Source organism: Aphelocoma coerulescens, chromosome 1, assembly GCF_041296385.1.
Source record: "Aphelocoma coerulescens isolate FSJ_1873_10779 chromosome 1, UR_Acoe_1.0, whole genome shotgun sequence".
NCBI lineage: Eukaryota > Metazoa > Chordata > Aves > Passeriformes > Corvidae > Aphelocoma > Aphelocoma coerulescens.
In genome coordinates this window covers 70,444,467-70,468,765 of record NC_091013.1, presented here as the reverse complement: position 1 = coordinate 70,468,765, position 24,299 = coordinate 70,444,467, and the positions used below count along the sequence as shown (strand labels likewise).

The 24,299-nt window shown below is 40.1% G+C and overlaps 1 protein-coding gene across 2 annotated transcripts in view; it reads right to left on the bottom strand.

Annotated features, from left to right (window-relative positions):
• The window catches only part of STARD13 (StAR related lipid transfer domain containing 13), a 289,013-nt gene that overhangs the window by 140,762 nt on the left and 123,952 nt on the right, over window positions 1–24,299 (bottom strand). For both annotated transcript variants that reach the window (XM_069012168.1, XM_069012174.1), the window contains one exon: window positions 21,944–21,977. In XM_069012168.1, the coding sequence (XP_068868269.1) occupies window positions 21,944–21,977 (34 nt within the window). The remainder of the gene's footprint in view (window positions 1–21,943; window positions 21,978–24,299) is intronic.

The window sequence follows — 24,299 nt, the reverse complement described above, 5'->3', positions numbered from 1 at the left end:
TTACTTCCCACCTCCTTCTCCCTGCATCACTTCTTCTCTTACAAGCTCCTGCACTCCTAAAAGGTTTCAAAATTAAACCCTGGCAGACACTTTTTGCATACTTTACAGACTAAAATGAATCCTGATTTCTTCATCAGTAGACTAGCCAGAAAGCATTAGCAGGGCCCTTATCCCATTTAGGAAAGCCATTTTGTGACTCTGCTTCCTCTGTGTTCTGGGAAATACTGTTTTAACAGTGGTCCCTTCCCTATCCTGGATGTTTCTCCAGCAGAGAGTCTGATAGCTGAGAAGGACAACAGGGGCTTAATTTCATTTAGTCACAATCAATTACTTACTGCTTGCTCTTTTGGCAGAGTATATGTGATGTGCAAGGAAGAGGTTGATGTTCCTGCAAGTGAGTGCCCTACACTGAAAGAGCTGCGTGCACCGGTAAAGCAGTCATGTTAAACAGTATCGATATTCCCGTCTTGTTTAAATTACAACTGTAGCTGCAATGTCAGCAATACCCATAGAAGCTAAAAGCAAACACACAGATGTATTCCATGTTACCATTGTTTTAATAACATATTTTGCTTACTTTGTGATGTGGGTTTGTTTTCCTTTGTCCCTGTTCTTAAAAGGTTCATCTGAAAAGGATCATCTTAAACTATTCTACTTTAGCTGATGTAGTGGAGATGATGTGCTTGTCCAGAACTTGTGCAGATGTTGTATGTCACTGCTCTGCCTACAATTCCAGCTACAGTGTCCTCCAAATGACTAGACAAACTCTTTTGAGAAAGGGATTGCCTTCCAGGGATGGATGCATTCAAGATCTGGAAGGGAGACAGCATAATTATGTAAATACTCCCACATCCCATGACCCAGAGCAAACACCTGCTGATGTTAATGGGAGAAGAGAGGATTATGGTTCCTACAATCAGCTCCACTACCCGGTAAATCTGCCTCTGACCTCTGCCTCTTTATTTAATCTCTTACCAGCACAGCCATTACCAGTACATAAGACCAACTATGCCTGTTTTCTGCCACAGGCTTTTATCATTTAGGAGCCAGGTAGAGATGAAAAATTAATTACTGATATAGTACTCAGCTGCCCTATAAAGATGAGCCATGACACACAGTCTAAAGGTGAAATAATAAACTCAGTTTTGAAGGTTTTGTATCGCACTGCTGTGTCACCACCCACAAACACCAGCCCACGTCAGCTAGTACTGCAACCTTCAGCAGTGCTCTTCTGGCAGCCACACTTGGATGCACCATCTTAGCGTGCCCAGCCTGTCTGGAAGACAGATCTCCCTTTCTTCAGCTGCTGTCTGCAATGGCCAGAATGTAGCAATAGAACAAAAGATATTATTTTCCCTTCTGTATAGTTTTTGAAGATGTTGCTTTATGAAAAATATCCCTAGACTTCCAGGTTTACTGAAAGCAGGTAATTAGTGACTAGATACTAGCAATTGCTAATCCCATGTTATCTCACCACAAGTTACTAAGATAAACTGCAGTGATATGGCTGTATTTCATAATCAGCAACGGAACTGAACTGGCAAGCCTAGACCAAACTCTGTGGCAGGCACTGACAAAAATCTTACTAATTTCAGGTACTTTATTGAGGAAAACTAAATCCAGAGGCAAGGTCAGGTATTGTAGTTTTTTCCCCAAAGGAAACAGTGCTACTGAGTAATGAGATCATGTCTCATGCAGCAACTGGCCTATGCCTATTTTATGCTTTTAATCATAGTCAGCTGTTCAGAAGTCAAATTACCATCACGAGTATTTTTGATGTATTACACCTCATAGTAGAAGTTACAATAAGAGCTATTCTACAGAATCTGCTTGAAGGAGGGTACACGTTAGGAATCATTCACAGGTAAAACATGCTTCATTTCCTTTGAGAATGTTAGAAGACCTGGAAAAATGGTAAAATTCTGGTCTCTCACACATTTTTCATGTGTTGGTTAAGTGTATAAGTAGCCAGCTGATCAGTACTCATGTTTCCTGTTCGATACATTCTGACATCCAGCACAAGATGGCTAACATTTCTGGGGGAAAGAAAACGGGAGCACATTTTCCACAGAAAATGCAGTTTTCCTGCGTGATACTAGTCTTGCCAAAATGGTTCTTTTCAGAGTAATTGCGATGAAACCACTGTATATGATGAACAGAAAGGCGGAAGTTCCCAGTTCCCTTAAAATAAGCTATATATTATATTTGTCTTTGCTCATTGATAACAGAATACTGGCAGGAATGAAAGTACTGTCTTAAAATCTTGCAAGCATGTAAAATGTTGGGGAAAAGTCTAAACTAGTTGCACCCATGCTCTGATGCCATTATGGCATGGAAGTCTGATACACTAATAATATATTTAGCAATTTATAGTTCCTTCCAATCACCATGGAAATTAAACACCGAGTTAATTGATACTGCATAGTATTCTAGCCTCTAATCAGCACTGTGTTTTTAATTTGCTACAGATTCTGTTATGCAGCCTGATCTAGTCATAGTAAAGTAACCATACAAACTCCAATGCACCTGGTAAGAAGAGAATCAGACCTAAGGGAAGAGAACCATGACTGCATCTTGGTTTCCCATTTGTAAACTACTGGAACACTATGATAAAAGTACAACTTCTTTCCTTTCTATCCTTCTGTCCTTAATTATCGCAAGTCAGGATTTTTTGTTAATTTAATCACCTCACAATATTTGTCTACTTGTAGAAGAACAAAACAGGATTCATCCTGTGGAGGAAAATGTGGGAAGAGTGCATCCTTGGTTACTATTTGCTGTTCAGAGGACACAGGCTCCTTACACTAGTATCCCTTAGAAAGTAATAATAAAACAAAAGAGGAAATAACAGGATATACAAGATCAATGGTGCAGTCTGATGCTAATCAGTGCAATGCCAAATTTTATAATGAATCTAATTCTTCAGGAACTGACTGTAATGAAGCTTCTTGAAATTTACTATACTCAAAATGGTGTTGCTGTGCTTCTGTAGCTTCAAATAGTAGCTCAGACAGCCTAGACATAAACACATTAAGTAATATTTATAACTTTGGCAGTGGTCTTTATCTCTTTGGGGGTCCTAGAGGTCTGGTTTTGTTTTCTATCACAGGCTAAATGGTCTGAGTGGGATGTTGTAAGTCTGGGTTACCACTGGAAGGGAAGAAAAGATTTGAGGTTTTCCATTGCTTGTTTTCCTAACAGCAGACTCCAGTGAATTTCATATTAATTCTGTGGTTGAAGTTATGTGAAAAGCACTAAGGGCATATGAGTAGGTGTCCTCTTTGACATCTAAGTAAACAAACAAATATTTTGGATAGAGAAAAATAAGAATCACTGTGAATGAGGACAAAATGTTCTAGCTTGTGCCCTGGCACTCTCTCTCTGCTTTTTATTTGCATATACCAACTATCATCATTTTAAGGTAGCTTTAACAAGAATAAATTATAAATTAGTTTCACTCTTTTCTGGTTTATCAAGAGATTGGCACCTATATGGTCATCCTACTTCATTTTAGCTTTCTGAAGTTCTGGGAAAGGATTGCTCTGCACTTTGCCAACAGCAGAGCACTGCTGGCTTTCATTAGTGGGGGCCAAATTCTTTCACTTTTGTTCACAGTGATTAATGCTGAAATAAATGGAACTTCTTGCAGTATTCACTGTGAAAAGACTCTAAGTATGCTCAGATACAGACTACAGTAACAAAGTGTCTGCTGTTTGACTGTGCTCCCTCTCCCTTGCTAGAAATGGCATGGAGGGCATGGGGGGAAATTAAGCTTTAAATCTGTTCATACAAAGCATGGTACTTTATTGTTATCATTAATAACAAACTGAGTTCTCAAAACGCTTGGAACCAAAAACTGGAGGGAGCTGAAGCACAATCTTTGCTCTCAGGAGATTGCAAACTAAATATAAAACAAGACACTGGTGGAAAGAAGACCTGATTGGGGTAGGAAGGGTGGAGTACGAGAGAACAATAAAACAGTACTGGCCAGAGTAGTAACTGCTGGTGTACTTCTGGCACACCAGAATTAGTGTTTGGAGGCACTGACGCAAAGTGAGTTAGCAAGAGAGTCTCCAAGGAGGTAAATGTGCTATCTTTATATATTCAGAAGACCATCTTTCAAGAATGAGGGGCATTTTTAACAAAAGCACGCAAATGTGTATTTGAAAATGTAATGAGTAGGCAGCAGAAGCTGGATCCTGTACACACAGGCTGTGGGAAGAAAGCTTTTAATATTGAACAGATGATAGATGAGGCCAGGGAAGGGCCTTCAGACTTCAGTCAAGCAGCCTCTACTTGATGCACCATAAAGGCAGGATGAACTACAATGAGCAGTGACAGCAGAGAATTGCCAGGGTATTTGCATTTGGGATGCAATACAGTAGACCAGATTGTGTCTATCAAGGAGAATAAGTGAGAACAAAAGTGAAATGGTAAACATGGAATGAAATATTTTCTACAGCAAAAATCACAAATTTTCACCTGGAAACCTCCTTCTGACAAAACCCATTGTTTCTTAAAGAATAAAAATTGAAGAAATCATACAGTTTTTCTGGAAAATAACTGACATTTTCCTGGGTTTTCACATTCTGGCCAGCTTTAACTTGCACTTTTCTCTCCATCTTGAATTCTGGTTATATCTAGCTCTTGCAGATTATTTTTTAATAACCCCTCTACTTCTCCAGTCTTGTGTTCTTAACACAGCCTAAATTGTCACAGGACATTTAAAACTCCAGATGAAGGTCCTGTGTGAGAGGCAGGAGGTTTCTCTGTTGTATGAGAATGGTGAAGAAGGGGACAGGGAAGCAACTGTGGAACAAATGAGGATTGGATGGATTGCCCTGTGAGTAAACAAAGTGCTTCTGTGGAACAGTAGACGACAAAGCTGATGCTTCAGCTGAAATTCTGAAGAATTGCAGCCACAAGATCCCTTGCAGATTTCTCAGTTAACAGAGGAGAAGAACGGACAAAACAAACCAAGTGCCAATAAACTTTTACTTCCTTTCGTAAGATGCTCTGTGGACATCTTTAAAATATATTACATTGAAGATATGAAATCTTGTGCTGAGCAAAGCCAGTCTCTGTAGAAATAGCCAATTCTTGAACGATTAAGCAACTGGGAAAGTGGACTACATTTTATATGTGTAGATACAGTGTTTTGTTACTGGAGCTGAGCTTGAAATTTCGAGGTGATTAATGTCCTTGAATAACTGAGCAGCTATGTTGAAACACAAAATGTCTCAGCACAAAATATTGCCCGTGTTCTTCTCATTCCAGCTTCTGGTGTCAGATTTTCCCCCTCCTCTTCAGTCACTTGACAAAAATATATTGTTTTAAACAATATCTTTCTTTGCTCTCAAAGTGCTCATTTCCTTAATATTGTATTGGGACCTTGTCTAAACCATGATTTTTAATTTTTTTTCTAAACTTCCAACTGTTATTACTATCACAGTAGAAATAATTGGAACATTTGTGTAAAAAAAGCCTTGCCTTGCAGCAGTCAATGGCAATTTAGCACATACCATAGCAGGATATTGGTTCAGAGACCTGGGAGCTTTTTCTCTTTTTTTTTTATAACTCTCCTGGATTACACAGGAAAACATGATCCGTCTTGACAGCAGGTTCTAACAACAGTGCAAGGGAATTGTTTCCCAAACTAATTTACTTATAAGAGTAAGAACTTTTTTTCAGATACACAAATACTCCTCTGCACAAACACTTTTTGAGTAATCAGGCTACTGACTGATGGCAGCATATTGCCATCAATATATTGCAACCTTCATCACTGGCCACACAGCTACTATTTTAACTTATTTAACAGATTTTAAATATATATATTTAATAGAAATAAAAAAGCAATGGCACTCATGTATTTGGCCAGTAAATAAAGACTGTTGTGGCCAGTTGCAGTAGGGGATAGAATTTCAGGTAGGCAGATTATGACCAGAATCAAAATTTGGCTGGAGCCCAAGCCAATCCCTATTAACCTAAACAGTTCTACATGATCTTGAATCACTAAAGGTGATTTTAAATTTCTTCTTGATTCCACAATAAAGAAGGGCTAATTGTCTATCCACAGTATTGCCTGAGTCTCATTTGAAGTGAAGGCTGGTGACGATTCGATTGTAAGCATCATTTCCCACAGCTCCATTGGGAAGGTTTCCCAGCCGGCTCAGAGCCTGCCTAAGCCCACTCCATCACCCAGCTCTGGCATTACAGAACTCTCTGTTCCAGCAGGCTAAGTGGTAAGGCCATTCCTGGGAGTATAAAGGAGCTTAAGCTTAGGAAGAATGCCTGTTTCATGACATTTCACATATCTGGGTATTCCCACTGAGAAGCAGGATATTCATGCTGTGAAGAAGGGGCTGGACTAGGTGGTTCTGCAGCTCTTTCTGTCCAAAAATGTCCCTGTTTCTGTGAGAACGTTTTGGTAGTGTCAGGCAGCACCTGTATTCCATTAACTCCAAAAGCATTTCAGTGTTTACAGTAACCAGGAAATGTCCATGTCTGTGTTATATTAACAAGTCAGCAGTAACAACTGCAGTTTCAGTTTTTAGAGCTATGCAGAAAATAGTTTACTTTGAGTTGCTGAGAGTTTTACTTTTTTTGGTTGAAACACAAAGAGGCCTGTAGTACTGCCCTTGAAACCATTATAAAAAGCTTTGGGGAAAAAAGCTACCAAATTATGTCCAATAGTGCTTCAGTCATGGCTTCCCATAATCAGGTAGGCAAAAGAATAACTGTGAATTGCAAGTCTTAAAAATACTTGTGACAACACATTAGTAGCTCCTTCACCTCAATTTTGTTTGCTGGTATTTTTCCTGCCTACTGCATGTAAGGGGATTTGCATAATGGCATAATTTCATTCAAGATTCATTACCTTGGGAACAAAACTGTGTTATATTTTTATGTGGACTATACTACATATGCTCAGAGAGGTAAGCCATAAGGTGTGACTGCATAGTAGGCAGCAGACTTTATAGGAGCACTGGTGTGCTGCTGGAGAATTACAGTCTATGTAAAAGAACTCAACTGTGAGAAATTAAAGCATAACTTAATGTAGTCTTCCAAACAGACTCTAATTTCTGCATGCAAGAGGCAAAAAGTCTAAGCTATGCACTTGTTTGCTTTTCTCATAACTGAATTTCAGTAGTGACATTAAATTACTATTATATAAATCGTAACATCAAAGACCATGGGAGAAAGCTAGAAAATATAAATGTATTTTCCTTTTCTCTTTTGGACTGAAAGCAGTAATGGTAAAGCAACTTAATTCCCAAGAAAGCAGGAACTGCTCTGTAGCTGGTCAAGCGTACCGAAGGTAGAGAAAGCTTGAGGAGGTGTTTCCCCATCACCTACTGCTGTGTAGACTTATGTGACCAGAATGATGACGGAGATCACAGCCACAGCTCTCTACTGACTGTGCCACCACTTGCCTGCCAGAAAGCACCATCTATTTTATTTATATTTACTTGAAAAGTTGATTGCAGAAAGAACAGAGAGGGCTTCAGCTCCCCCTTGCATCCCCCTGAAGCACTGTATTCTAGCTGGTCTGATCCCCCTCTTATTAACAGACACTTCTTTGAGACTCCACCAAGACATTTCTCCTTGACTTCACTTAAGTGCTATGCAAATGAAGGAGATACGCATTCAGGACTGTTCCAGGAGGCAGGAAAAGGTTGTTACTTGGCTTGTACATATTGCTGGTTCCAAAGTTCATTTTTTTCTGTATTGCAATGACTTCTAGTGAAATCAGTTCCTATGGATGATGTCGGAACACCTCTACAGTGCTGCAGGTATAGCTGTTGCTCATCTTGTTTACTTACACTACTGTCATGCAAATTCACTTCAACACCTTTTTGTCATTTTGGGCTGACACAAATCTGTTCAGCAGTAATTACCTGAGATTGTTCTACATTTCAGGGAATATTTTTGACTCATTTACATTACAAAAACCCATGCAAATTGCTTGGAGAATAGGTGCTAAAGGGACTATAACTCAGCAGGATCTTACCAAAGTGATAGCTTCTGAGATACATCAGTTAATTTACCTGACAGAGAACATTTATATTAAGTAATCCTTGGTTTGATCAAAGTTATTAGATACAAAGTTTCAGAGTTCAGGCCTTAAAAATACTTTAGTGACTGTCAATGCTAAAGGAGAAAAAAGTGTCAGAAATAAATATGAAAACCAAAACCTAGTCTATTTCTGACTCATATTGGAGGCTATTCCCTATTTCTATTCTGAAATGTTGCTAAATGGTTTTAAAGTGATCTAAAGTACTTCACTGCTGCCAGTCATAAAGTCATAAAGAAAACTGTTTCATCTGGGAAATAGACTTCAGGACTTAAGTAGATTTGGGTTTATCCACCTCTTTCCTGTCCTATAGCTTATATTTATAACTGGGAAACATAAATGCAAACTAGGTTGTATGTACTACTAGAAAGTAGCAACAGGCTCTTACTCTACTATGTACAAGTATAAATTACCCTTTTAATGCAGAATTGCTGAAGCTTAAGGTCTTCTCAATAATTACCAGGTACAGCCACCCTTCCTGAAAGAAGCACTCTAATAATTCTTAAAAAAAACCCAACAAACCAACACCACAATTTAGACCAAATGCTAGTGACAATTTCACATTAATGGTGAAGTTATTGACTTGATGAAGTAATTGCAAAAATTGCCATATGATTCACTGGAAAATTTCATCTAGTATGGGTACTCTCACCATGTTTCTTAAGGATATACGAAAACAAAGCCCTCAATTTCTTGCTGATTTGATGATCCTCATTAATTGGAGAAAAAGGTTCCAGCACATGAGAGTGCTGCTTCTTCTGTATCTTGCACTTATTGGATATCCCTATGACTTAAAGGCTAGCAAGAATTTAGTGCCACATTTTTTCATTGGTCAAATAAAATTATTGTGTCTTCCCTGCTTACCATCCTTCGCTGACTTCTCTGAATGTTCCTTTTTTTAGACAGTTTTCTAATGCTGATGATGCTGGGCATCACTGTAATATAGTTCCCTGAATTTACATGATTACATTATAATAATATCAATGCTGGTTTTTATGGTTCATATAAATCAGTGTTTTTATTTGCTTTCACAACTAGTGCTGCAAATTGAACAGCTGTTTTCACTGAGCAGTTTTAATTAAGCTGTCCATAATGCTGCCTAGATGTTTTTCTGAGCTGGTAACACTTCGTTAAGTATGCTGTATCAGTGAACACTTCACATCATTCCTGACCATTGCCTCACACTTAGGTAAATTGAAATCCCATCTTCACTGAGGTTGTCAAATCACCTTGTTTTGGTGATTTGAATTTGGTTTTTGGAAATCTTTCTAATCTTCAGGACCCTACGAAATCTTGAACTTGCTACAGATTTTGCCATCTGCTCACTCACTTGTCAAGATAATGAAGCTTTAAATGATACTTGTCCTAGTAAAATCTCTTGGGCAACCTATTATTAGCCTCTCTTTATTCTAAAAACTGACAAGTTCAATTTGTGTGTCTTTGGATCTTTTATTAAGTTTATGTTCTATGACCAAAGTTTCCTTCCCACGCTGATTTCTCACATTATTTCATCTCCATTTTGAATATCTCTAGAATATTAGTTTGGAAAGCCAAGATAAGTTTTATCTCTTCCTGTTTTTCTGTGCAAAAGCAGTTTCTTTTTTCTTTTTACAAAGCCATACTGGATCCAACATCTGTATTCTCATTTGGGAATCTTATAGATTGCTTTGTTGTTTTCAGAAACATATGATAATTCATATGGGAAGCTGTAATCATTTTTGCTGCCCACAATGACTTCTTTTCAACTTTAAATATGGGTATCATTTTATCTGCCTTGGACAGCTGAACCTGATGAATGTGTTCCAACACTTCCACTTTTAGCTCCGTTTCTGACAGTGGAAATTTCTTTGTCTCTTATTTGCAAAAAAGACTTCAGAATGTACTCACATCCAGGCATTAAGTCTGTTAAGGAAAAGACATGAAGGAAATACTCTGTCCAGGCACAAAAATTTAACGGTTTTGTAAACTATGCCCCTAAGTCTTAGAGTGTAAGTCTCTTTCCAGTTTTCAGAAGGGGTTACAATTCATCATCTGTGAATATAAACAGGAATCTGGAATTTCAGCTTTTGGTCCTCAGTTTTTAAACCTTGCTTGTTACTGCCCAGAAAGGTGGCTAATCCCCAGCCAGTCAAGAAGACATAACCCACAGGTGATGCAATGATAGACAGTGATAGGTCCATTAACCAGCAGAAAGAAAAGCAAGATTTTGTTTTGATTGCAAGGGTGGAGAAGAAGTATTATGCATAGGTTAAGAGATCTTGCAGAGCCATTTGCCCATTTCACTGAGAACCAGAGAGGAGTAAGATACTCTGGACAACACAGAGTTATGGAGTAGAGGCAACAGGAAAGGCAGAAGGAAGAGAAGGAAGGAAGACCACTGTAAGGCATCATGAGCAGGAGAGTAACCAGACTTTAATGTGGCAGCGACTTTAAGAGGAAACTAAACAGTGAATAGAAATGGTAAGGAGGAAAACTAAAACTGGACTTTGCAAAGAAGGAAATGTAGAGAAAGGGAACAGACACAGGGGAGTCCAGAAGACCATCAGAGACAAAACCAGTAGGTGGGATTTGTGCATGGTGTAGAAAAGTGAGCAGAGCAAAGTGCTCTGGATACAATGATTTCTATTTGCACTGCTAGTCCAGGTTAACAGAATTAACTGAGTTAAACTTAACTTAGAAATGCTTGGTTTTACATTTCATTCATTTTAACTTCATCTGTGAATCAGAAATGTTAATAAAATTTCAAAAGCAACAGATTTCCCTTCTTTGAATGTTATGCACCCACTGTTAAAAAAAAACTGAGGGAGGTGGGAAGGTGGCTTGGAGACAGATGTCCCTGAGAGGATGTCTCACTCCATCCCAAACCAGCTGCCTGGAAGAGGTGCTACAGTAGGCCTGTGGAGGAGGACTTGATCTAGCCAAAAGAGATGTTACAATCTGAAAATGCCTCTCTACCCCCAGTTACAGAAGAGGTTCTTAGAAAACCATTTTGGACTGGAGGTAAAGCTGGAGGTGTCAATTCCATCTCATATTTCCTGCTTCTGTGGAATTCTAATAGTATTTCAGTATTCAACCCTTTTGGACTCATTTCAAAATCTCAGGTTGAGTGTCCTTCAGTTTCATTCTAGTCTTTTCCAGGTCTCTAATAGATCTAAAAGCAAATTCATCATGACTCTCAATAGAATTTGTGTTCTGAAAGCCTATAACTTGTTTTTAACATGGGCTGTGTTTTGATGTGGAGACATAGGAATTGTTTTGCTGTTGAATAACAACTTCTCTCTTGCAGCACCATCTGTAAAACATGAACACCTTGTTGGATCACACTCCAAAATCTGAAATGGGCATCCTGCCAAAGCTCAGGGCTTCCTTTTTGTGTTGACTGTTGCAATGTTCTTGTTTCTATTAGTATCACATTCCTACCACTTGTGCTTTTCAGACACCTACGGCCAAACTCAGTGTAACTCCACTGAGCTCACTGAAGCTGCAACAGAAGTGAATTTGTCTCAGTATGTCTGTAAATTAACCAGTCATTTAAGCTGGACAGTGACGTTGATAAGCAATAACGGTACAGGAGTGGTGAAAGGAAGATATCTCCTAGTTAGTTTTGGACAGTTGACACTAACTCCGTTGTCAGATAAGTCTTACTGACTGTGGGAAAAGCTGAGTGGGAAAAGTCACACTCACCGCCTGCTAACTGTAGGAGGAAAACAGATCTGGAATGCAGAGGAAATCTTGACATTATCTGTTCCCCCAACCCCTACCAGCCAGGCAATCAAAATAACTAGCTGAGTATTGGCTGCCTCTGCTCCTGGCCCAAATAAATGTGCTTTCTTCACAGAGCTTTTGCTCACAGGAGAGGAGGCAAAGAGAAGGAAAGAGTCTAAAGTGTGGGGGGAGTGTTTCCTGCCAAAACCCAGGAGCAGCTTCTCTGTGACATCTAAAAGAATACTGATGAAATAAACCTAGTGCTGTAAACAGAGGTGGCTCTGCCATTTCCAAAGGGCAGCAATTCATGCCTGACAGCCCTGCAGCCCAGAACTCCAGTACTTCATCACTCCATTTGGTCTCCATTGACATCGCCAAGGACAGTGTGCCAGACTCTGCTAAAAGAAGGATCAAACCCAAGGGAACAGAACCACTGGAAAGGACTTCTCTGTTCCTGTCCAAATTGTTTTGTTTAAAGTGTAGCCATTTCAAATGAACACTTGAAGAGTAAATTTATTTCCTTCTGAGCCCTCATAAGACACAGGATTTATCAAGACCTAAGGAAGCACAGTATACTATGCTTACATCAATGTACCATATATACATCACAGCAAATTAGAGACACTCTCACATATTTCTGCATACACTCACTTACCTAGGTGTAGCTTCTTATTCTGGATATAAGCCCTATAAGGTTGTTGTTACACTTAAAAAATTACAAAGATATGGGGTCGTAGAAGAGGATCACAGCAACAAAAGCAACAAATGAAAAGGTACATTTTAAGCTATGCTACTGATTATATTGAGTTCTCTGATACATCATCCAGGCACTGGGTGTACCGCATCAGTTCTGTCTGTCGTATAAACAGGTGAAAATATAAAACACAAGTTTAGTTCAACTTTGGAAACTCATCCTACCTTTTTCTTACCACATGAGAGTCCAGAGAGCTGTAAATTGAAGATTTTGACCATGTGTTGGTCAGCAGCCAAGAAAAGAAAAGTGTGTGAAAGTAAGGGCTAACTTTGTGTGCTATATGTTTATCAAACTAACAGATGCCAGTATCAGTAGTCTGCTAGTGATGCCAGAGTACCTGTGGCATTATGCCTGCTTTGCCTACTCAAAGAGCCTGGGAATCAAAATTTGTGGCTTCTCTCGATGGAGTCCTGGCATGGACAATAAGGCAGCTACTTCTGGGGAAGGCTGGAAAGAAGACCAGTCAGTTGGGGGATGTTTTAATTATTTCTTTCCATATTCCTTCTTCACTGCTTTGGGAAGCAGGCACAGAAGAAACAATTCTCTGAATCTCTCCCTCCTATTTTGTACTGCAGATCCTTTTGTCTTTCTTTGACAGAAGTGGACCGCCAACATCCCGGGCCATAGACACTGTTTTTTCTGTATTAAGAAGCCTTGAGTTGCAGCTGGCTGAGCCAATGCTGACCACTCAGATGAGTTTTGGGCATGCAGGAGCAGGTACAGAGCCTCTCCATACAGCTCCAGTGCTATTGTAAGCCACTCTTGGAGCCAAGCTTAGCATGGATAAATGACACAGCAAAGAGCACCTGGCAGGATGGGGACCGTAACCTAGACACCAATCAGTTCATGGACCAACATGCCTAAAAATAAGCTGCTGACAAATTATTTGAATGCTGAATTAGAAACAAATGTAAATTTTTTAAGCCATCTTTTTGTATAAAAATATTGATGATAATGTAAAGCTGTAAGGGAGGGAAGGACTTTGTTCTGCCTGTACAGTGCTCACAAGGACACTACTCTGGGCCTGAGGCCAATTGTCACTGCCTCAGTTCAAAAAATTTAAAAATAATAAATGACTTAATTAGCAATCCAAGTAAGCAGCATTTTTAAGAGTTCCTGAAAGAACTACATACATTTTATGAAATATAGTGTTCCTGAGTTTCCCATTTCCTCAGCTACTTAGAGATGTTGTTTGAGTCTGAAATCTGTGAAAAGTAGAGGGCACTTTTTTTCATTACAGATACAAATAATTTTCTCTACTGTTATAAATGCATCATTAAGAGACTAACCATAATCCCAAAAAGTTGCTGGTGACTGCAGCTGGCACAGAATTACACTCTACAAAGAAGAATCCTTAATATTCTACGGGATATATGTACCCGCAAGATTCTATGCTAAAATCAGGTTACTTCTCATAATTACATCATAGAAGCCTTATATACCAGTGTCTTTGGGAACCAAGAAATACTTCAGGGTAGGTATGTACCTAATATAAATAAATATCAAATAAAAACCTACAGCCATTACCTTCTCAAACTCTATGTCAAAAGCCCACACTTCATGAAGGCTGGAATAGCAGATTCAGATCCACTTAGTAATACCCAGATGTAAAGCAACCTTTTGCCCATCTGTTTTCTTGAACTTGCCTTTCCAATTGTTCTGCCTTCACAAAGATACAGAGCCAAGATCCCAACTGACAGATGCCATTATATGCAATGGAATTATATATGGGACGGCTTTGGTATGTCTTTTTGCATTCATATGCAGCCTCAGTCTCCTCCTCTGGCTGCATTTCAGCGGTGGCTTGACAGCATGGTGGAATTTATTAATTAGTTTATGCCTTGTGCTGAGTGCTCAATAAATACCAGTATCTCTATGTGCATTTCTGTCATAGCAACTTGCTGGCCTGGGTGGAATCTAAAACAGAGAACAGGAAGGGCAGAGACTGGATGGTTTCCAGCTGAAAAGCCTTCTAAAGCAAACCTCCTGTTTCTTAGTAGTTGACATCAACACTACATAGCTCTTTGTCCTCCTCTAGTGGTCCCGTTATATTTATGGACAGGCTTATGCAGAGATTACTTCCTTCAAATTAATGCAGTCATTACCCAACTGCAAGCTGTTGAGGCTCATACCTAGAGGTCCTGTGTTCAGTTCTGACACGAGCCACAGTTACATGGTGCTCATGGAAGGGGAAGGAGGCACCTTTGCTCATAGCCAGTCACAGCTCCACAGACGCTGTGTCCTTGAGCCGTGGGCATCTCCTCTGAGCAGAGGCTGCACCACAGCAGGTTGTTCAATAGCAGGAAACAGTGGCATAGTCTGACTACAGCCCCTCAAAAGGTCCTATGTTGCAAAAGGTCAGAAGCTGACTGCTCTGTTTGATTGCTTTATTGTCCCAAATACTTTGCAATATGTTTCAGCCAGAAGCTTTTCTCTGTGTTTACCTGCCTGACTTGCAAACAAAGAAACAGCGCAAAATCTGTCTTATGTGCTGAGCTGTTCAGTGAGATGATGCATGTCACTCTGATGCAGCACAAAACCTTAAACTTTAATTCTTAGGAATCGATACGGAAGAGTTAAATAACAAAAGCTGAACCTAAAGAATTGCTGCAAGGGAAATGTTCTCTAATGGGAAACACTAAAATTGTTGGAACTGCTACCCATTAGAAATGCTTTTTGTGAAAGCAAAAGGTTCCTACCATATAGATTATTCTTTGTTTGTGTGTGTCTCAGACCTGTAAAGCTTAGTTAGCATAATAAAAAGGTAGAGGTTTATTTTGCTACTTTTATACTTTAAAATGTCTAACCTTCCAGCTTTGGAAGTTATGTCTTGCCCAGGAAATAAAACACAAGGACACAGCTTGCATTGTGGCTATCAGAGAGGTCTGAGGGAAAGGTCTAATTGAAACAGAAGACAAATATACTTTTTAATGATTATTATTCATTGAAAATTTTCCAGGCATTTGTTGCTTTTGGAATAAATGTTAAATGGCAAAAGGTGCCCTCTGCCATGACTCTTGGAAGCTCCCAGTTTAAAACAACTTGGCTGCTCAGGAGCAAGAGAGCTGAATATGGCTGTCTGTCTACAACATTTGTCAGGCATTTGTTCACTCACAGAAAAAAAATGACTTGAGAATCCTATGTCTCTGTGAACTTATGTTCTTATGAATTAGTTTCTGGAAACTAACACCACCTAATTCCAACAGAGGCAAAACTTCAAAACAATTTATCAATCTGAATTAGATCACCTTTTACAGCAAAGTTCCTGTCACATCTCAAGAGCAGTTACAAACCCAAGCTCATGTACCAGCTGCTTAGTGTTCAGCTCTCCTTAGGAGTCCAAACTGAGTTAGGAAAAATGCTTACAATATCTTCATTCTGAAACCACCTATATTTTGTACAATTATGGATTAGATATTATTTTTAACATTTTTCATCTCTATTTTAAGTATTTTTCTTTCTTATTTAAAATGTTGACTAAAAATCAAAGTCACAGAAAGAACCATGGAGCAGGGAAATATAAAAAGATATTTAGAATGACACTGAGTATTTGCACATGCATAAAGTGTTTTTATACATTGCTGCTTTATTGTTTTAGAAATGTCTTATATAAAAATCAGAGTATTTCTTAATAGATCAAGCTTTTGTCTATAATTCACATACTAAAACAGTAAACATATAAATTTCTAATCTATACCTGGCTGTTTTGGGTTTTTTTTGAGAAACATCAATATATCATTTTCATCTTGCTTTTGAGAGCAGAAGATCCCAGTGAGCCCTCAGCTGCTCTAATACATCAGTAAGAGCTGAGAAGCAAAGATCTGCCTTTTTAGAAGAACAAAGAAGGGCTTTGTTCTATCATTTCTGATTATGAAAAGAAGAGGCAATTTCACTGCCTAATTCTGGAAGCCAAACTGGCGCTGCAGAGGTTAGAACTGGAGCCAAATGAAATGACCCTCTGATGCACTGACTGCAGGACAAGCACCAACTCTACCTACTTCTAATTTGAGCAATACAGAGTGTAACTAGTTAAGAGGCCACCAAACAGCTGGGTTTATTCAGTAGTTTAGTTTTACTGCTCAGGAAAACAGCCTGTTCATTTTTCAGTCCAAAGTAAGCACCTCCACTTCATGCTGGAAACATGTCAAAGTGACCCCACTCTGCTTTCTAGGAAGTGCACGGGATCATTGGATGAGGATGTTTTATTTTCCCCAGTTATTTAAGGTCAGGTTTTTATCTTGGGTAAACTTTTATAGCTGGAGTAATGACAGCATGAGACACAAGTACTGCCTAGGTCTTGCAAGGAACTGCTGAATGTCTAATCCAGCTGCTGCTCCTCCACTCCACCACCAGCACACTTGCCAGGAATCCATGGCAAGTGAAAGGCTGAAAGAGATCACCTCCATCCCCCCACAAGCAAGAGGAAAATCCCAGAATAGGTTATGGTTCTGTAAGCCACATCCATTTCCCTGTTCAGAGTGTGATTAGCCTGTAATTCCTGCCCAGGGACTGCAGCAAAGGTAAAATAAAACCATGAGCATAAAACCTTATATGACTAAGGAAACATAAAAATATGTAATCAGTTGGAAGTACTGTACTCAGGTTTGATTTTATGATGAATCAAGCACCTTCAGTTTCTAACAAGAGCTAGGTGGAGTTGCAGCTCCCTCCCATTTCCCAGAATCAGGCCTGTTCATTTTTTGTTGGCAGTTGTTCATATACAGCTGCCATACAGCACAGTTCTGTTTCTTACACTATGGAGACCTCTCCTTGAAATCAATTTGCATTATGCCTGGGCAAATATTGCAGTATCAGGCTTCTCATTAAAGCCCTGGGACCACAACTGCCTCTGTTTGAATTTTGTAATGTATCAGTCAAGGATACACAATTATCCTTGGATAATATGGAGTACTTCTGAAATGGCCAAGGTCACATGAGGATTTTATCATATTGCTGCAGTGCACCATCTTCCTTGCCAGCCCATCGCTGTTCTGCTACAGACTACATTACCATGCATCAGCAAATACACGAGCACACTGCTATATTTAGTGTTTCATACATACCACTAAAATAGAGGATGTGTCAGCTTTTAATCCGACTTCAAATTTTTGTCAGCAAAGTAAGGGCTCATTTTCCCTACCAGTGATGAAGTGTGCTCTGTGTTAGTCATCTTGAGCTATGTGGTGATAACTTTAAAATATATTAGGCAGCTAGAATGCTCAATCTGAGTGGAATGTTTTTTACTAAGACATATACTAGGGGATAGTAAGGACGCACAGCATCAGTCAGCCAGGTTTTAACAGCGATGGCCAGAGGTTACCTACAAACCCAGCAGCAATCTGACAGCAAGAGGAGCAGCTAAGCAAGGTGTTCTCTGGGGTACCACAGCAGACAATCAGGACCTCCTGCGTTACAAGGGCAGAAGAGGTAGGTGGTGCAGAGTGGGTTTGGTGTTATGTACCTGGAAATATGAGAAGAAAAGCATTGATGATGGTGACTTGAACAGAGTGGTCTATTGCATGGCGATGGGACTGGGGCAGTCCTATTAATGGCATCATCTATTAATGGCTGCAGGAATGTGGTTTAATGGCTGAAACCACAGGTACCACCAGGATAGCCACATTCATTCCCAAAGAAAGCAGGGTTCAGTGGATGAAGCTGGTGTTTTCACAGGTCTTGGTAAACCCACAGAATAGGGTATTTTTTATACATTTATAACACTTGCTTATTAATGCCATCACATACAAGCAGTACAGGGGTGAATTGCCTTCCTGTCTACTGCTTCTACAGAAAGCCAACAGAAAACTTGCTCACCTCAGGCCAAGGGTAAGCCTCTCTATGTGAAACCAGCTTTTCCACTCCAAACTTCTTGTCCTCTCTTGCAACTGTCCCTTGCACTTTGCTAAATACATCTTAAAGGGTGTGGGCAACAGCACATTTACAACCCAGGTCTAAGTCCAAATAACATTGTATTTACTTAGTAGTGTGAAATTATATAAATATATAAATATATTAATTTCCAAGTCTTTGTGAAACTCCATTTCAGCCCAGCCCAGAGCTGTCCATCCCAGCCCCATGATGCTGTGGAAGGGCTGTTCTCTGCCACAGCCCTACCCAGCCATGTGACCCAACCTGCAGACTGACATCCCATCCCACCCTTGGCCCATCCCTGTCCCCTCATCCTGGAGCTGTCTGACCTCTGTTCCTGCATCTGCCCCAGTCCCCAGGGAGCCACCAGCTCATGCTGCATCCTGTCATGATTAAAGAAAACAGAAAGCAGAATAAATTCATGCCTCTAGTTATTTAATCTTTTTTTTTTTCTAATGGCTAGATAGTCTTTAATTCCAGTGCATGCACTAAGTACCAGTGTTATTACATCTGGAAGAAATGACACAAGGCCTGGCAAGCATGCAGCGACACTGCCAGCAATGCTGGTACTTCAGATGAGGTTCCCTGGTGTGGCTGGGTGGTCTGTGCAGCTGTAGCTTTTCTTAGACACATTTTGGGTATCCTGCTTAACATATTGCGAGGCACCCATTACAAATCCAGGTAATGGAAGCCCCAAATGTTGCATTTATTTGAGAAAAAAAGAAAAGTAAGTAACATAAAATGCAACAAGAAAAAGAACAGCATTCCAAAGGGCAGGTTTTTCCATCTCACACACAAAAATGGTTTACATGAAGAATGGCTGGAAGTTGAGGACAGCCCAGCCTTGGGGAAGGGGCTGCAGAAATTCCCACCCTGGCTGCAGCAGCTCTGAGCTTCCCTGTGCATCCCCAGTTCTTGATAGGGTGGAGTTAGAGGTGCTCTGTGGTGGGGAGGGCAGGGTGATGTCCCACTGTGACCCACTGGTACTCTGGAAAAAGACTCTTTTGGCCCCTGAGAGCTCTAGAGCTCTGACCAAGAAAGAGGTCAGAAGAATAAATGACAAAAGAGAATGAGAAAGAATAAGAAGTGGGGACGTAAGGGGAGAGTGATGCAGAAAACAAACTTGAGTAGAACAGTGAGTGCTGTGTTCTGTGTGTGGCTGATACAGGCAGGATGGGTTTTCTTGTCATGCAAGAAATTCCAAAGCAGAAAATGTCTTATCCAGAAAGCACAGAAAATACCAGAAATGTTCAGCAACTGCAAACCTGTAGAGAACAGTTCAGCAACTGCAAACCTGTAAGAAACCCTTGTCTCTCAGTTCAAGACATAGATTTGGCCTTTTTTGTAATTTAAATCATGTTTTCTCTTTTTATCTCTCTCTTTTCTTTTTTAATACTTCAGTGTAACAAATTTCAAAGCCAAAAGTTTCAAAGTCAAATAAAAATTAAAACTTCTCACTTTGAAAACTGTTAAATCATTGCATGTTGAGACGTGTGTGCCTATTTTACAGAAATTATTTGAAATAGAAATTAATGGATGCTAACCTTTTCCTGTAAAATGTTCTTTTTGAAGAAATGGACATTTTCTGCCAGAAGCATTTTAATGACAAATTTATTACCAGCTTTACCATATGCTAGATTTCTATGATTAAAGTTTCACCTCAATGACCAAACTGCGTCAGAAAATGACCTGTCATTCTTCTTTCATGCCTGCAGTCATCAGATTTTCAACCATCATTCTACAGTTTTACTGTTAAGATGGGTGCTAAAACTTTATCTCTTTTAGTGACAAAATAATATTGTCATAAAAGTAAAAACAATTAAAAATCAATCAGTATAAAGTGGGACCACTGCTAAAATAATTAGTTTTATTTAAAATGCATGTGCCATTGACATGTTTTCCTTTTCTTTATAAAGTGAGCCTTCAGTGGCACAGAGAGGTTTTGATCCAACAATGAAGACAATTAAAACAATTGCTCAATCAATCTCAGAACTTATGAAATTTGTTTATCTTTGGAAAAGCCCAGGCATGTGTTTCATTGGCAAATGCTGTCATGGAATAAATCCACATCCAACTCATGAAGCAGGAAAAGTTAATGCACACAGAGCTTGAATGAAAATACGTACATTTACACTATGCCCAGCAGCCTTGTTGACCTGATGTTAAGTACATGAGGGTGGAATTGCCTAGGGAGAGTTTTCCAGCTCAAGGTTTTGGCATTTAGTAAGCCACCACATTTGCCAGCAGAGCCACTGAATCAGTGAAGTTGGCTCCAAAAAGCCGCATTCATCTGATTTTAACCGAGTTAAGGTTGGCCCTTGGAATGAACTGTGGATGCAGTTTAGATCAGAGACAGATACAAGAAGAAATCACTGAGTGAGAAAACTGGCTTAAACTAGTCCTTCAGGCCAAAACAAGATGCTAAGTCATCTAGGGACAGGGGGGTAATTACAGCACTGATGTCCAATTGCTTTCCTTTTAATTGGCACACACTGCATACATCCTGACTAACAAAACAGAAACTGCAGTCAGAGATGGGTGACTCCAGAGGTCAGTTGGTTTATGACTGAAATATTTCTAGCTGGCAAAGACTTTTGTGGGAATGAGGATTCATCTAGACGTTGGGGACATTTTTTTTTTGCAAAACGGTGAGGCTGTTATTAAACTCCAGTAACCTGCATTCTGGGAAGCAGTTCCCTTTCTCTGTATTTCTTAATTGTGCTTCATTACAATTTAATAAGGACATTTACTCTCAATTAAGCAAACCATCCAAGCAGTTTCTTATGCTTGTTGCAATTAATTGGTTTTGTCAAATGCGGGTTTAATTGTGTGTTAAGTATCTTGCTGAATCAGGATCTGTGTGTGTGTACATATCTGTCTATCCAAACCTTTCCTTAGCTCCTGGCATGATAATGTATGTGCAGTTCAGGGTATCTGAGTCCTTAGTTCTGCTTACTGCTCTAGTCTTGGTGCCTGACTGACACTAAATAGTTCCTCCATAATGGTCAAACTCACTAATGCTGTTAATATTGACAAATGCTTTAACCAGATAGTGGGCTATCTGCTAAGGGGAAAATCAGGCATTGTGACTGCCACTTGGGACATGTGGGTCCCAGGGGCTTGTTAGATTTTTTTGAAAAATATGCCTCTGTAATGTGCCTCTTCACCAGATTCAGCTGCTGTGTGATCACTGAGACAGAAAAAGCTCTGAGGTGCTCCTCATCTCAATTCACCTCACACACACACACCAGGGCCATCACAACACCTTGAGTCCCACTCTGACACAGTAACAAATGCTTGGGTTTATCCCATTATTGTAGAACTTACCTTGCAAGGTGTAAGTTGAAAGGTGATGAATTCTCAGCTTTCTTAAGAACCACCTAAATCCTACACCACTAGGTCATGAACAGCAGCATGGAAGTGATTGTCACAACTGCACTGTATACCCATTTAACAGCAGAGACTCCCTGGGTCCTCCATCAATGCATGTATGATTACACAAGCCACCAAGAAACTTTCAAGAAGGAATGCAGCCTTACCTGCTTTTTCCTTGCACAGCTTCTGGAACAGCATCTGTAAGAAAGTGATTTTTCTTTAATAATTGTACATTTTTTCTTTCAAATAAGTTCCACATTTCAGGATGACAATCTGTGTAATTACTGATCATCACCACTTTACACAAGGCATAAAATCCAGATCTTATAAATAAAAATCATGCAGAATAATTTTGCTTGCTAATGACAACCTGGCATCTATTCTCAAACCAGGTTCACCTGTCTTGCAGTGAGTGAGCCTAGGAGCATACTCTACAAGCAGAGTTATGTGCTGCAAGGATACGTGAGGTACAACACACTGGCATACGCCTAAAAGGGTCTTGCAATGCTGGTGGGGCTCAGGGAGCAGACAGGCTGCTGGAAAGGTGTGTGGGCAGTTCTATTGACGGGAGAGAAACAGGACACTGTGACTCAGAAAGGCAGATGCATGTTTCCTGCTCATCTGTGACCAAGAGAGGGTTGCTCTGCCTGAGGCTTGTGGGCAAACTGACCTGCCATGTTGTTTTCTTCGTATTTTTCACTTTGCTGCTTTGGGTTTGCCATGCTAAATGAAAGGGGTGCCATTAACACCACACTTGGATGCACATCTTGGTCCATTACTTTTCTCTTTAATAGCTTTCAGTGCCCAAATGAGGAGGTTGTTGACAGTGATTAAATGCATTTCCTTTCACAGATCCATCAACTCTCTCAGCAATGCAGGCTGTAAATGAAACTAGCATAAGGGGTGAAACTGCAACTAATGTTTTAAAAATTAAACAGAAGGGTGAACAGATTCCTCCAGGTACCAGTGTGAAGTGCCCAATCTGCAGGCAGCTGAAAACACAGCCACTCCTGTGCCTTGCAGTGACATGCTCCCTGTTCCTGTTATCTGCTTGTCCCACAGGGACAACCATCTGCACCTTTCCATCAGATGCACCAAGTGCTCCGTTATCTCTTCAGTCAATATTGCTTCTGTAGCCTTGATAGGAATCTGTCTATGAAAACATGCTTTTTATTTACCTTTTATTTAGTGAAGAATTTTACTGAGATATTGGAAAATTTCTCCTCTGAGCACAGAACTGAATTGATTAGGCATCTCTCTTACTAATAGGAAAAGCACAGCTAGACTACATTTTTTTTCCCTTCTGCAAGGCAATTTCATTCTAAAAGAGCCTCTTGCTCCATTGTGAGGTCTGCCGGAGCAGCAGCTGAAGTTGACCTATGTTTAGCCAGCAGGGATCAAGTGAAGTGGTCACTTCTGATGGGAAGATAACAAGTGGCTGAGTCCAAATCAGGTTTCATTAGTGGCGAAGGGTCTCATTTCCACAGAGGAGTAGGAAATGCAGGCACAGGCTGTGTCAGTTGGCAAGGGACAGGCAGGTCCCACATGAGTGTGCCAGGTTTTTGGGATGCCTTTCTGAGTGAGGCATATCGTATTGTCCCTGCACTTTTCAGCAACCTGCAGTGTTGTTAATCACCCTGCCTGGGGACAGGCACCTGATTTTTAGCATCACAACTCTGGCATAAGCCTGGTGGATGCCCAAATTGCTACACTGAATCTTTGGATAAGCACTTCTTGAAGAACACATAAATGATACGTGAATCAAAAATAAATATGTCAGTCCTTCATGGATAGCTGGTTTCCGTGTTCTAGTGCTGCCAGAAGGACATCAGCTATTAAAATGATACCCAGGCTATGTTAACTTCCAAGATCTTTTTAGGATGCCATACAAGAAGGATGCAAATTATTGCTGGAATGATCCCAAGTGGCAACAGCAAGCTGCCAACTAAGAGCGATTTATGGAAATGATAACGCACTATATAACTGATTGTGTAACAAAATACATTTATTGGAGGACTAGCAACCCATCTGAACAGCATGGCACCAGCTAATCAAATATATAGAAACCACGGACCAAGAGAGTACAACTCTAGCCAAAAGACTGCTGCAGCACCTGCTGCTATGAATAATAAAGAAATCATTTGCGTACAACTCCAGCTGTAACAATTTTGCAAGTGGAAGTGTCAAACAGAAGCCAAAGATAAACACACTCTGCTGATACAGCCATGTTTTATTTGCTGAAGCATGTAAACCAGCCTGCAGAAACCAGAAGTGCTTAGATGCCGGGTCCATTCCTCCCCTTCAGCAGTCCCATGTTTCAGCAGGGCCATTCCATGTTCACCTCTGTGACCAAAGGCCTCCAAAAACTTTCCTGAGCAGTATCACCCTGTGCTCTATGATCAGAGCAGGATGAGCCAGAGCTGTGAATGAGGCAACTGTACCCTCAGTGTTGGCACAGCTAGTCAAGAAAGGCTGTGGATCTGTTGTGGGGAGGAAAGTAGACATGTTGCATTTATAAAG